This window comes from Primulina tabacum, chromosome 6, assembly GCF_025594145.1.
Source record: "Primulina tabacum isolate GXHZ01 chromosome 6, ASM2559414v2, whole genome shotgun sequence".
NCBI lineage: Eukaryota > Viridiplantae > Streptophyta > Magnoliopsida > Lamiales > Gesneriaceae > Primulina > Primulina tabacum.
In genome coordinates this window covers 28,908,194-28,923,090 of record NC_134555.1, presented here as the reverse complement: position 1 = coordinate 28,923,090, position 14,897 = coordinate 28,908,194, and the positions used below count along the sequence as shown (strand labels likewise).

The following is a 14,897-nucleotide window of genomic DNA, read 5'->3' as shown; positions in this document are numbered from 1 at the left end:
GAATGCTTATCGGATGATAGTTGTCCCCGTTCATGCTTTAACGGGTGGATTGGTCCCCGTTCATGCTTTAACGCTTTCCAATCCTGATCTAAACCCGTTCATGCTTTAACGGAGTGGGTTGGTCCCCGTTCATGATTTAACGCTTTCTAACCCCATACATACATTGGTCACAAGACATTTAGCATACCTCAAAAACTTGAAAATAATTTTCTTGCACGTCACATACTTACTTGGCGTTGAGGGATTCGTTGAACTTCGATTGGGACTGTTGCTGCACCTACTAACTTGAATTCAAATACTTAACTTGCATAACTTAGACGTAGGTATTAGTGCTCACCACGGAATTCAATAAATAACTTAAGACATTCTATAGCACTCGGGACCTGACCTCGTTTAAATCATTGTAATAACCCAAGACATGAAACTCCAAGACACAATAACATTTCCTAAAAATATAAGGTGCACACAGATCGCGTGCATGGGTCCGGGTAGGGTTCCGTGTAGGCTCGAAAAAGGAACACTCGGAAGAAGAAGGGACACGGACCTCGTGCCCAGGTCCGGCTCCGGGTCCGTGTAGACTCGGTAAACTTTGTCATGCAGAAGGGGAAAGACACGGACCCCGTGCCCTGGTCCGTGTGGGGGTCCGTGTAGGCTCGAAAAAAATGTCACCAAGAAGAAACAAAGGCACGGACCCCGTGCCAGGGTCTGTGTACCTGCGCAAGTTTGAAACCCCCGAAAATTTAACACACGTATTGCTTAATACTCTAAACCCAATCGTACGGACTATGAACCGACGTCCCGAGACCCATCTTAGCATGCCATAACATTGAACCAAACTCGTACGGACACCCAAAACCACGGCGTCCACCCTACTACACATACAATCAAAAACGTGGCAATTGACCCCAACTCGTTTCCTACGACTTCTAATGCAATCAAGTACCTATCAACACTAAACGACATATCAAATGACATCCCAACATCATACTACGCATACCTAGACGCAGCAACGATCACCCGTCGATCTCCAATGAAGCCTGCAACAATAAAATCTCAAGAACACATCAATACATAATTTTCTGAAAAACGAAGTTTGAGCAGTCTCACGGAAAACGTCATAACTCACTCAATTTTCATCCAAAAATTTCGAATTTACTGTCAAATCGAAGGTATTGAAAAGGTCTACAATTTTCGTGTTGAAAGTTTTCTCAAAAACGCGACCGAAAAATCGCAGTATTTAAAAATACAGCAAAAACGAAAATTTTAGATCTAAAATGGTTTCAAAAGTGTTCTAAACATAATTGCTCAAATTCCTACGCAACGCGCATGTATTTTTACACATAAATAATAACACAACGCATAATATGACGAGATCAATGCAGCAATAACAGAATATATGTTCCTTTGATATTTAAAATTTACTGAACTGGCGATACCGAAGCGGAGACGGAGCGAGGCTTGTTCCGGGACGAACGTGGCACTAAATTCTTGCAATAACACTCACGAAAATTACTGGGAGATTCGAAGAGAAGGGGACGGCTGCTGAATGCTATGGAACCTTAGGTTTCTCTGTTTTAAAATCTGAAAATAAAATGTGTGTGTGTGTGTAGTGTGTTTTTACGTGAGAGTGTGTGTGAAATTGTGTGTGTGCGTGTGTTTTTAATATCTAGGAAATAAATTAGGCTTAATGATAATTAGCCACTAATTAAAATGCCAACCTTCAATTAACTTTAACAAACTTCCTAATTAAGAAGCATCCACACTAATTTTATAAAATTCTCTAATTAGCACAATGAAACTCCAAAAATTCTAACTTTAAAATCTTTAAACTCTTAAATCACTAAATACATAAATAAGACTTTAAAATACTAACAACTTAATAAATTAGTTAAAATGCCCCAACCTCAACTTAAAATAAAATACCACAATTTAAATTGCCAAAATCGTCACCGGTCTTTTCCTCGATCCCGCCTCGAGTAATCGCCTGAAACATGAAACTTGACAAACATTTTAACGTGCATCACTTAAACATTAAAATAATGCAATTTAAATAAATCATGCATCACTAAAATCATTTTAAACTTAGATAAAATATTTAACAATTAAATAAATGCATGAATTATAAATAAATATGTCCGCTTGATTTTGTTCTTCACCGCTTGTGATAGAGCTATAATTTTATGTTCTTGATAAGTTGAAGATTGCAAGTGAGCTATAAATTAGTATTGAAATGATGATGAAGTGATAAATATCTGGTGGTGTAAGTAATATAGAGAATTATGGGAGTTTGAACTCTAGGAGATCTGACTGTTTACCTGTTTGGAATGTGTAAAAGCTTCAACTTAGAGAATGTATCCTCTTTCCTTGATAAATTTAATACATTAATCTCTTTGGGGGTAGAAATGTGTCCGCAGAATCCATTTTTCCATTTATTTTACTTCTTGTGATTGCATAGCATGCATTTATTGTGTCAATGTGTCGTACACGTGACTTTGTGAACCTTTCTTGTGTCGTGTGCTGTGTAACATGTTTTCACTTGTCAAGTCAAATCTCATTTGCAAGATTAATCTTGTTTCTGCTTGAAAGAAAGATGAAATATAGAAGGCCTGATCTAAATTCACGAATCATCTCATTTATTATTTTCTCTAGGCTTGTTTGAATAGTATTTAATGAATCAGAAGCAAGAGGAAAAGCGTGGAAGGTGATAGTGCGGGGTTCTTAGGTACTAATTTGGTTTTACCAGTGAATGAGATTATTTTGACATAGTTGCTATAAACCTCTGAAGGTAGTTTGATGAACTGCACCTGTGAACAAATTTGCTTAGCGCATATATTCATGGATTCATTTTGCTGTTTGAAAGTAAATGATGCGCTTTTTTAATTTGGCTGCAATAGATTATAAAATTACCTCTGTTAAAAAAATTCTACTTTTGTTGTATTGCTATTATTCTGATTGGAAGAGTTCTCATTGAAATTTATCTTTACTTGGAGCAAATATGAATGCTAGGACTGAACTTTTACCGACTGTCGTGGTGTTTCTGTTTGAAGCTAAAACCATATCATGTGCGCCCTTATAAAATTTCCATAAATAATTACATCTATGATTAGCTTTTTAATCTTGTATACATGGTAAGTCCATTCACCGGACCTCAGAGTGTTGAAACACCTGTGGGTTTTTTTCAACAGGGATCTTTTAATACAACTGGATTGGTCATCACTTCGAAACTGCCAAGATTCTCAGATATGTACACACTTATAATAGGGAGTGCCGATCCCCAATCAATAGCTTCGAAGCCACCCGTTGAATTCACTAAAACCGTCACTCAATGGTAATCTCAAAATGCCCCCAGTCACAATAGAAAGAACAGGCAGGAGAAAGATGCCTTCTCTCGTGGCTTATATTAACGTTTTTGCTGCATATTATGTAGGTTCACCAAGGATGGAGTTTTGGTGGAGGGACTTTTCTGGAAGGATGTTGAAGCACTTGTAAACGAGTATGCAAAAGAAACTAAGAAGAGCAAGTGATATAAAGCTTCATATGTATTCTCATGGAACGTTATTGGAACATGAGGAGATGCAGTCGATGCACTTGTGTAAACCTCGGTAATATAATTGTTATACGCCATACATTTTGCTTTGTATCAAAACGATTGAACCCAATTTAGGGGACTCATCTGAAAATTGTGCTTCGACCTTTTTCTCCTCGGACAAAAGATACATTTTTTGGGTCTACCTGCGTTATACAACAGCTCATCTCCTTCGAATTACTGTATTTTGCTTCAGATTAACTAATAGCTCCTCTGCAGCCTTGGTCTAATTGTCTACTTAAGACTACCTCTCTTCTTCGCGACTAAGAGTCTTTCACCTCTATGTATTCATGCATTTTGTTTGCTAAAGGTTTTCAAATTCTTCGAGCAGATCTTTATTTTCATTCCACATTTCCCTGTTCCTGGATACAATAATTTTTGCAATTCGAGAAATAATCCAATATTTCATTTATAGTTTTTAACACTGCATTTCAATTTTTTTAAATTATCCATTTGCTACGAAAAAGAAAAATCGCTGCACAATTAAATATACGAGAAGTCTACTTTTTTCACAAATTCTGTGGCTCGTGCCATTTCTTCTGACCATGATTTTGGTGTAAAATAGCTACTTAAATCATATTCATATGTATTCAAACATATTACATACGTATATATATGAAATGTCTCCCTCTAATTTTTAACTTTAAAATCATTTAAAACTGTTGTAAAAAAGTTAAAAAATTATGGTAAAAAGTAAAAATCTCAAATTCTCAAAATTTATCAAACTACACACTTTATAATATTTTTCTCTCTACTCAATTGTATCAAATCTTTACAAATGGAGACCTATTTATAGAATTTCTTTGGAAAACAATCTAAAATCAATTTCATCATTACATACATCATCACACACTAATTTTCAATATTCAACACCTAATTTTACTTAATTTTCAACATTCAACATTATAATTTTCAACACAAATATTTTTCATATTTTCAACACTCCCCTTTGTGATGATGATCATGATACGATGATGTCTTCATTACGTGATTTTGTACTGCCTCGTTAAAAACTTTAGTAGGAAAAACCCATTGGGATAAAAACCATAGTAATGGAAAAAGAGTGCAGTCACGTAAACTCCCCCTCATGTTGACATGAACAATTCTTCACAAATTTTGTAGATTGCGCATCCCAATATTATATATGTGCTTTCTGAATATTGTCGTAGGAAGTGCCTTTGTGAAGAGATCTGATGAGTTTTCACTTGATTGAATGTGACGAACATCAATACATTTATTCTTCTCAAGCTCATTGATGAATGCGAAAAACTTAGGAGGAATATGTTTAGTTCTATCGTTTTTTATGTATCATTCTTTCATTTGAGCTACACATGCAGCATTATCTTCATATAGTATCACAGGCTTCTCGTCGAATGATAATCCACATGAGATTTGGATATGTTGGCTCATTGATTTTAACCACACGCATTCACGGCTTGCTTCATGTAGTGCAATAATCTCGGCATGATTTGATGAAGTTGTTACAAGCGTTTGTTTCTGTGAACGCCAAGAAATTGCAGTGCCTCCACGAGTAAATACATATCCAGTTTGGGAACGTGCCTTGTGTGGATCAGATAAGTATCCAACATCGGCATAACCAATTATACTTGGATTAGCATCTTTTGAATACAAAAGTCCCAAGTCTGTCGTTCATCGTAGATAACGGAATATATGTTTAATTCCGTTCCAGTGTCTCTTTGTTGGATATGTGCTAAATCTTGCCAACAAATTTACGACAAAAGATATATCAGGCCTTGTACAATTTGTAAGATACATAAGGGCACCGATAGCACTTAGATATGGTACTTCTGGACCAAGAATATCTTCATCATCTTCACATGGACGGAATGGATCCTTTTCTATGTTTAATGATCTAACAACCATTGGAGTACTTAAAGAATTTGATTTATCCATATTAAAAGGTTTAAGGATCTTTTCTGTATAATTTGTCTGGTGAACAAATATTCCACATTCTTTTTGTTCAATTTGTAAACCCAGACAATACTTGGTTTTTCCAAGATCCTTCATTTCAAATTCTTCCTTCAAGTATGACACAACTTCTTGAATTTCCCTATTCGTTCCAATGATGTTTAAATCATCAACATATACAGCAATAATTACGCATCCGGATGTTGTTTTCTTAATGATAACACAAGGGCATATTGAATTATTTACATATCCCTTTTTCATCAAGTGATCACTTAGTCGATTATACCACATTCGACCGGATTGCTTTAACCCATATAATGATCTTTGTAATTTCATAGAATAACATTCTCTGGGTTTTGAATTTTGTGCTTCAGGCATCTTATGTAGTACCCGAAAAACCAATATGCGTAAATATGTGCATAATATATATTATTTAATTTTAAATGATTATTATTTTAGGAATTTGTTGATTTAATTGCATTTAAATCATTTACGTTATTTTTATAAGGATTTTAAATCGCGTATTTCAAATTTTAACTTTTAGATATATACGCGAGACCGGACCGGAGATAGGAAATCGGAGATGAATTTTATGATCCAAAAATATTGTTAAATTAATTCCGAGCTAAGAAATAATTTATTTTAATGAAATCAAGTGGATTTAAGTCTACTTTAATTAATTAATCACTAATTTCACTTGTGCTTCACGTTTTTGTTGGTTTTGTGGTTTCAGGAGGTTGGCTCGATTCCAGGCAACCAAGGCTGCATCTAGACATGTACTAGGGCATGTTAGGGTCGTGTTAGTCCATTGGTACCAGCCCCTACACGCTGGAGGAAGAGATTTGACAGCAACTCTTCTTATGGCAATTTATGAGTTTCGATTTGTTTGTGTTGCTTGTCTAAGGCAAGTGTTCTGATCTTGGCTGCCCTAGGGGCTGTAGCCATGGTTAGAACCTTTCCTTGAAATGTTTAGGACGTGACCAAGATGCCCTTTCATGGCTTGGTTCATGGTCCCATCGGTTTTCAAAATAAACAAGAACAGCCCCCTTCGGTTTTAAAATTCTGGTTTTTTTTGTTGAGTGTGTTGAGCTTCGGTTTTTAGGTGTCAAGTGGGTTGTGGTTGGCTTATAGCCCTTAACCATGACTCATAAAACACCTTAGCATGTCTAGCATGGACCATGGTTAACATCATAGCCATTGGATCCTTCATTTGACAGCAAAACAAGCAACGCCCCCACGCGTGCAATGTGTGTGTTCTCGGGTGAAGCTTGTATTGTCGTAGGTGTTGGCAGGAATTGTGGTTGGCCTAGGGCCCTTAGCCATGGTTCAAACCATACCTTAGGATGTTGGTAAGAGGCTCTGGTCGGTGGTTCAAGCCCCAATGGGCATTAGCCTTGAAAACGACGCAAGGAAGCGCAACAGCTGCTGCTGTAATTTTTCGGACAGCAACTTTGCCTTCGGTTCAGAGGTGTGTTTCGAGTTCTTGGTTGGCCTTTAGCCTATGGCCTTGGACTGAACAGTGCCTTATTGAGTTAGGAAGCTCATGTTTTTGGCGGTTTGTGATTTGGTCAAGTTTAGAGGTCGTACGAGAATTTACGGTGCAATGTGCCATAGTGACTCTCGAAAGAGCGTTTCATGATTTTGGCCTCCATGCACAATTTTCGTGTATTACAGCCCTTGGTAATTATTTTCCAGTATTTTAGGTGTATTTTAATCATGACTAAATGATGATTTGATGTTGTTTCGGGTTGGTACAGAGTCATGGTTAAATATTAAGTTTGTTGGGCGTAATAGTCTCGTTTTTAGTTCGATTTTGAAGCGTTGGTCAAGATAAGTTATTTGCATGGTCAAGTCAAGTTATGTGCATGTTTTTCATGTTAGAATTAGGTCGCAGCGAGCCTGGGAACGATCCAACCCAAATTTGTAAAATAACTCAGGAATTTAATTATATTACGTGCATAAAAATATAAAATGTTCATTTTTGAGATATATGCGATATTGCTTGTGGCCACCTCACGTTCATGGGATTGCAGCTTATCATTGGATTATTACTTCATTCGGTGGCTAATGACCGGTTCATGTTCATGTATGGGTACGGATATCCAGTCAAAGGGCTGTGATGATCTCTACCGCCCAGTATACTGTGGTTTAGTCTGATCAGACGATTCATTACACGTCATGGGCCACTTGCGTAGAACATATTCTCAACAGAAAATTATTATATGTTATTTCATGACAGGGCTCTATCGAGCAAGCATTTCACTTACGATTTTCAGTTCAGTTATGCACATATTTATAATTACTCATGACAGGATATTTTCACGTTTTGCTTTACGACATGATATTTTTACCCGACATGAAACTTTATGATATATTTTACTCGTTATTCATGATATATGCATGCTGAGTCTTTAGACTCACTAGACTTGATTGTTGTAGGTGCTGATGAGGTCGGGACCGAGGGCGGGGACCAGTGAGCCATCTTGGGTCGGCAGTAGTAGGAACCCGATGACCTCATTTATCAGTTTATTTATTATTTTATGCAAACTCATTTTATCGTGATAAATTATTTTAAGTTGTTGCTTTGAAACAAATATTTACTTCCCCTGCTATCTCGATATTTAAAGCTTTTATTCCGCTGCTACTTTAAACATTGAATCTTTTATCAGTATATTTTATGAATGAGACATTTTATTTATTTAAAGAGAAAATTTTAAATTATTCCGCAAATTTTCAAGTACGAAACATGGGCCACTACATCTTAAATCCTTAAGGGATTTTCATATATATATTACTATCAAGTGATCCATATAAGTAAGCTGTAACAACAACCATAAGACGCATTTCTAAATTTTCAGATACCACCAATCTAATCAAATACCGAAACGTAATTGCATCCATCACGGGAGAATACGTTTCTTCATAATCAATTCCAGGCCTTTGAGAAAAACTTTGCGCAACAAGTCGAGCTTTATATCTTACTATTTCATTTTTCTCATTTCGCTTTCGAATAAAAACCCATTTGTATCCAACAAGTTTTACACCTTCAGGTGTAAGGACTATAGGTCCAAAAACATTACGTTTATTTATCGAATCCAATTCAACCTGGATGGCTTCTTTCCATTTTATCCAATCCTGCCGATTTTTACATTCACCAAAAGATTTTGGTTCATGATGTTCATTATTATTTATGATGTCGATTGCCACATTATAAGAAAATATATCATCAATTTCTTCTATATCTTTTCGGTTCCATATTTTTCCAGTATTAATATAATTGATAGAGATTTCATGATTCTCGTCAGTTTGTAGTTCTGACAGAACATTTTCATCATCATGTGTTTCTTCAGGAACACCATTCTCTATTTTGTGATCATCATGTGTTTCTTCAGGAACATCATTCTTTATTTTGTGATCATCGTGTTTCTCTATGAATTTTCTTTTTCGAAGATTTTTATCCTTGGATCCGATTGGCCTTCCACGCTTCAGGCGTTTAATTACATCATGAGTATCTTCAATTTGTTTCTTCGGAATTTCAATTCGAGCAGGGGCATTTGCAGCATGTATATATGATTTAGTTACCTCTTTTGTGTCTGCAAATGCATCTGGTATTTGATTTGCTATTCTTTGCAAGTGCACAATTTGCTATACATCTTTTTCACATTGTTTTGTTCTTGGATCCAGATGTAACAATGATGATACATACCATGTAATATCTTTTTCGGTATGTTTCTGTTCTCCCCCTAACATTGGGAAGATTTCCTCATTTAAATGACAATCAGCAAAACGTGCTGTGAACACGTTGCTTGTCTGAGGTTCAAGATATCGAATGATTGATGGACTATCTATCATAACCGATATAAATTCCAACCTTTCTTTCAGGTCCCATTTTCTTTCGTTGTGGTGGTGCAATAGGCACATACACCATACATCCAAAAATTTTCAGATGAGAAATGTCTGGTTCTTTACCAAATGCAAGCTGCAATGGGGAGTATTTATGATATGCACTTGGTCTGATGCGAATTGATGAAGCAGCATGTAAAATTGCATGTCCTCATATAGAAATAGAGAGCTTTGTTTTCATAATCATTGGTCTAGCAATCATTTGCAGACGTTTAATCAATGATTCAGCCAATCCATTCTGTGTATGTACATGAGCAACATGATGCTTAACAATGATTCCCATAGACATACAATAATCATTGAAAGTTTGGGAAGTAAATTCACCAGCATTATCCAGTCTAATTTTCTTGATTGTATAATCGGGAAATTGATTCCTCAATTTTATTATTTGAGCAAGTAGTCTTGCAAATACAACATTTCGAGTTGACAATAAACATACATGTGACCATCTGCTGGAGGCATCAATCAATACCATAAAGTATCTGAATGGTCCACATTGTGGATGGATTGGTCCACAAATATCACCCTGAATACGTTCAAGAAACATTGGTGATTCAGTTTGGATTTTGGCTGGTGATGGTCTTATAATAAGTTTTCCAAGAGAACATGCTTTACATTGAAACTTATTATTCTGAAAGATCCTCTGGTCTTTCAGCGGATGACCATGTGTATTTTCTATAATTCTTCGCATCATTGTTGAACAAGGATGTCCTAATCGATCATGCCAATTGGTTAATATTGAAGAATTATCAACTACCATGTTTGATTCAATGGGACTTATATGTGTATAATGCAATCCAGTAGGGAGCATTGATAGTTTTTCAATCACATATTTCTTTCCTGATTTATATGTGATAAGACACATATACTTCTCATTCCCTTCATTCATTGTTTGAGTATCATAACCATGGGAATATATATCATTAAAAATCAACAAATTTATTTTCGATTGTGGTGAATATAAAGCATCATTGATAAAAAATTTTGTACCATTAGGTAACAAAAATTGTGCTTTACCACATCCTTTAATCAAGTCTACAGGATCTGATATTGTATTCACCGTTGTTTTTGTTGGTTTTAGTTCCAAGGAATATCTTTTATCTCGGAGGATATTGTACGTTGTACCACTATCGGGTATGCAAACTTCAGCTTTGCTCATAGCATTTTTCATATTTGAACTTAAAAAAAAATATGCAATGAAATAAAATTACTGACAATACATATGTAAATATAACACATATCATAATTGTACAATAAAACATTATTATATGAATACATGAAAAATAAATTATTGTACATTTATATTCTACCATTATATTGTTCATTTTCAGAGAAATCATTGAGAAAATCTGTAGCATCAATATTGTTCATTTCTATCACACTAACATATTGATCATTTCCAGAGAAATCATTCATAAAATCAGCAGCATCAAAATGAGTTGAATTACTCAAACGGTCACTTAGTTCAGTGAAGTTGGTCTCTTTTTCTTTCCCCTTTATCGATTCTTTATAGAGCTTGCAAAGGTGCTCAGGGGCTCGACAAATACGAGACCAATGTCCTGGAGTGCCGCATCTGAAACAAGAACTTTCAAATCATTTCGAGTGATTTTCATTAACATTCATGTTCTCATGATGCCTTTTCTGTGGATGGTTCGTGACGCCCTTTTGAGATGAGTTATAAAAATAACTATCTCTATTGTTTTCAAAACCACGGCCTCGACCACGACCACGACCAATTCCACGTCCACGTCCACGACCACGACCTCGTGCTCGACCTCGACCAAAACCTTGTCTCTGGATTTGATTTTGGTTTCCAGGTTTAAATTCATTTTTACTCACAGCATTTACTTCTGGAAATGCTGTTGATCCAGTGGGTCGGGACTGATGATTTTTCATTAATAGCTCATTGTTCTTTTCCGCCACAAGAAGACAGGCGATGAGTTCAGAATATCTCGCAAATCTACGCACTCTATATTGTTGCTGTAAAGTTATATTTGATGCGTGAAACGTGGAAAATATTTTTTCAAGCATTTCTGATTCTGTAACCTCATGTCCACAAAATTTTAGCTGCGAGATTATTCGATACATCGCTGAATTATAATCACTGACTTTCTTAAAATCTTGGAATCTTAACATATTCCATTCATCACGGGCGGTCGGAAGTATAACTTCCCTTATATGTTCAAATCTTTCTTTCAATCATTTCCACAGAGCCATGTGATCTTTTTCGATGAGATATTCACATTTTAAACCTTCATCGAGATGTCGACGCAAAAATATTATAGCTTTTGCTTTTTCTTGTGATGAAGATATACCATTTTCTTTAATGGTCTCGCTTAGACCCAATGACTCAAGATGCATTTCTACATCGAGAGTCCATGGCATATAATTTTTTCCTGTGATGTCGAGCGCAACAAATTCGAGCTTTGTCAAATTTGACATGGTGGTACTAAAAAATTACGATGCATTTTATTAGTTAATGAATATTGCAATACAAAGTAATGGATAAACAACAAGTACAAGCATTTGTAAAAATAAAGAAAACACACGAGGAGGATATTCTCCGATAAATAAAAGACTCGTGAGTATGATAACCAAAATAATTAAAAATAACCTTGAGAAAACCATCTTCTTTTTTCTTTGAAAATTTGATGAAGAATAATTTTTAGAGAATAGGAGAAAGTTGGAGTGATTGAAAGAGTTTGTGAGATCATATTTATAGAGCAAAAACTAGCCGTTTTGTTACCGTTTATGACCGTTGGTATACAAAAAAATAAATGTATTTATTTGTATAATTTTATGGTAATAATATGGTGTATATAATATTAGTCATAATTATGTATATCATATCACATTATTATAATGAAGTGTCATAAGTTATTTTGTTTAAAAACCTTATAGGCTTTTATACTTGTCGTATCCCTTACCGGGAGTGTGGGATGTCGTCTTAACATCCTCCCAGGATTTATAACAAGTTTTTGAAAAATTTATTTTTATTATTTCTAATAATAACATTATATTATATATTAAATATATACACAATAAATAAATAACAGTAAAATAAATATTATTACTTTTGTTACCTTTTTCTTCTGTTTGGAGCTTGGAAAATTATGGAGGACTTTTAGAGCTTCGTGCTGATAACGTGTTGTGAAAAAGTAAAAAATTTATGGTAAAAAGTAAAAATCTCAAACTCTCAAAATTTACCAAACTACACACTTTATAATATTTTTCTCTCTACTCAATTGTATCAAATCTTTACAAATGGAGACCTATTTATAGGATTTCTTTGGAAAACAATCCAAAAACAATTTCATCATTACATACATCATCACACACTAATTTTCAATATTCAACACCTAATTTTACCTAATTTTCAACATTCAACATTATAATTGAAACGTCCTGCCCTTTTTATTGCTTTAAAAGTACTAGAATTTTTTTTTTTTTAAAACTCACTTAGCATCGGCCGAACCATAAAATATTTTTGACATCATTTTAAAAATAAACATCCTACTGCTATTTAAAAATCCAAAGGAAAATATTTTAAGGCATAAAATCGTCAAATATTTTACCAAACCTAAAAGCAATAATTTGAAAAGAATAGCCCATACTAAACCTCTCAAAACTCTCTCAAATGCATGAATAAATAATATTAAAAATCTTTAACTTAAATCATAAAGCATAATGCGGAAAATGTAGCGCTGGTCCTCGGGTTGTGTGCGCCTTCAGTCCAGTCAAATCATTCATCAAGTCCTCCCTCAATACCACCTGCATCCATCACACCTAGTGAGTCTAAAGACTCAACACACCATAATCTTTATAACGAGTAATACGTAATACAGTCAATATATAACGGTGAAAAATATATGTACTTAAAATATCGTTTTCATGAAGATGCATAAACATAAACATTTTTGTAAATATTTTCATGATGCATAAAACTTTAAACATAAACATTTTCATAAAATACTTTTTCATGACATGCAATCATAAACCTTAACCTTTTCCATTTTTCCTCAACATGACATAACATAAAACATTTTTCATGATCATAAACATTTTTCCTTTTCCTTTTCCTTTTTCTTTTTCTTTTTGTTGAATTCAGATCGTTAATTGTGACTTTCCTGATCATACTCATGAGGGTCGATGGATCCATCTACATAAAACCACAGTACTGGGCGGCGGGGGACACCAGCAACACTCTCACCGGTCAACTGGGCCCTGGCCTATCATGATTCGAATAGAAATACGATCGTCGGGGCTCCCTCTGGGGCCTTTTCCCATAAATGGGCTCCCTCTGGGGCCTTTTTCCCTCACGATATTCCCATTCTTCCGTTACCACAAAACCGTTACCACATATCCGTTACCACCTATCCGTTACCACATATTCGCAATGATGGAAACACGATCGTCGGGCTCCCACTGGGACCATAACCCTCACGACGTCGCCAACATTAACGAATTAGTCACAATTATTTCACATCCTTCAACATTTTTCATTCACATCACTTTAGAAAAATCATGAATATCATTACATTTTTCATTTTTGAAACCAAGCATGCAACATGTATTTTAAATGTCTTCTTAAGTCATAAAAATCCCTTAGACATTTAAAAATCATAATTTAATCATGAACTTTTCATAAACATTTAAAATGACATATTAACCTCAAAACATTTACAATAACATTTTGACATATTAAGTCATAAACATATAAAATTCCCTAAATATTTAAAAGATCATTTTAATATATAAAATTCCATAAACATTTAAAATATCATTTTAGCATAAAACAATTTTCTTAAACATTCATAACTATAGAAATTAATCATATTAGCACATAAAACAGCAAATAGGGCACTGCCATGACGTTTACTAATTTCTAGGTGTATAATGACCGTTTTACCCCTAGACGTAAAATTCCTCGGTTTTGACATTTTCTTAATTCCATTGGTTCTAACATGTCCCAAATAATTATTTAAGCCTACTTGAATTTTCTCATATTTTTATTTAGCTTAAAACGAGGACTTTTAAATAAATCTTTAAATGTGACGTATTAATGCATTTTAATCTCGAATTAAACCAAACCTTAATATAAAATTCCCAAATTAAAACTTAGGCTTCTAATAATTATTTAATCTTAAACCCTAATTTTTCATAATTTTATAAGGCTTAAAACTAGGCTTTTCAATTAACTCGTTAATTAGCGTTTCGTACGGCGATTAAATCCCGAATAAATCTAAAACTCGTTATTTTGATCCCAAATTTTAAACATAACATTTTTAGTATTTATTCTACCCTTTCAAGTCATTAGCCACACTCGTGGACCCATGGATCAATTTTTCCTTCTTAAATTCTCGTTTTTGACCCTTCGACGAACCCACCGAGCCATCTCCCAATTTACTCGAGCCACGCCCGAGCCACCTTGAGCCAAAACTTAGACAACCCATCTAGGGACCCTACTGTGCAAGCCCAA

The 14,897-nt window shown here is 34.8% G+C and overlaps 1 protein-coding gene across 1 annotated transcript in view; it reads left to right on the top strand.

Moving 5' to 3' along the window:
- LOC142549219 (signal peptidase complex subunit 2-like) overlaps positions 1–3,731 on the top strand; it is a 6,018-nt gene extending 2,287 nt beyond the window's left edge. Inside the window, exons 4-5 of the mRNA XM_075658057.1 lie at positions 3,186–3,328; positions 3,428–3,731. Of these exons, the coding sequence (XP_075514172.1) occupies positions 3,186–3,328; positions 3,428–3,524 (240 nt within the window). The 3' untranslated portion in view covers positions 3,525–3,731. The remainder of the gene's footprint in view (positions 1–3,185; positions 3,329–3,427) is intronic.
- Positions 3,732–14,897: the final 11,166 nt, after the last annotated feature.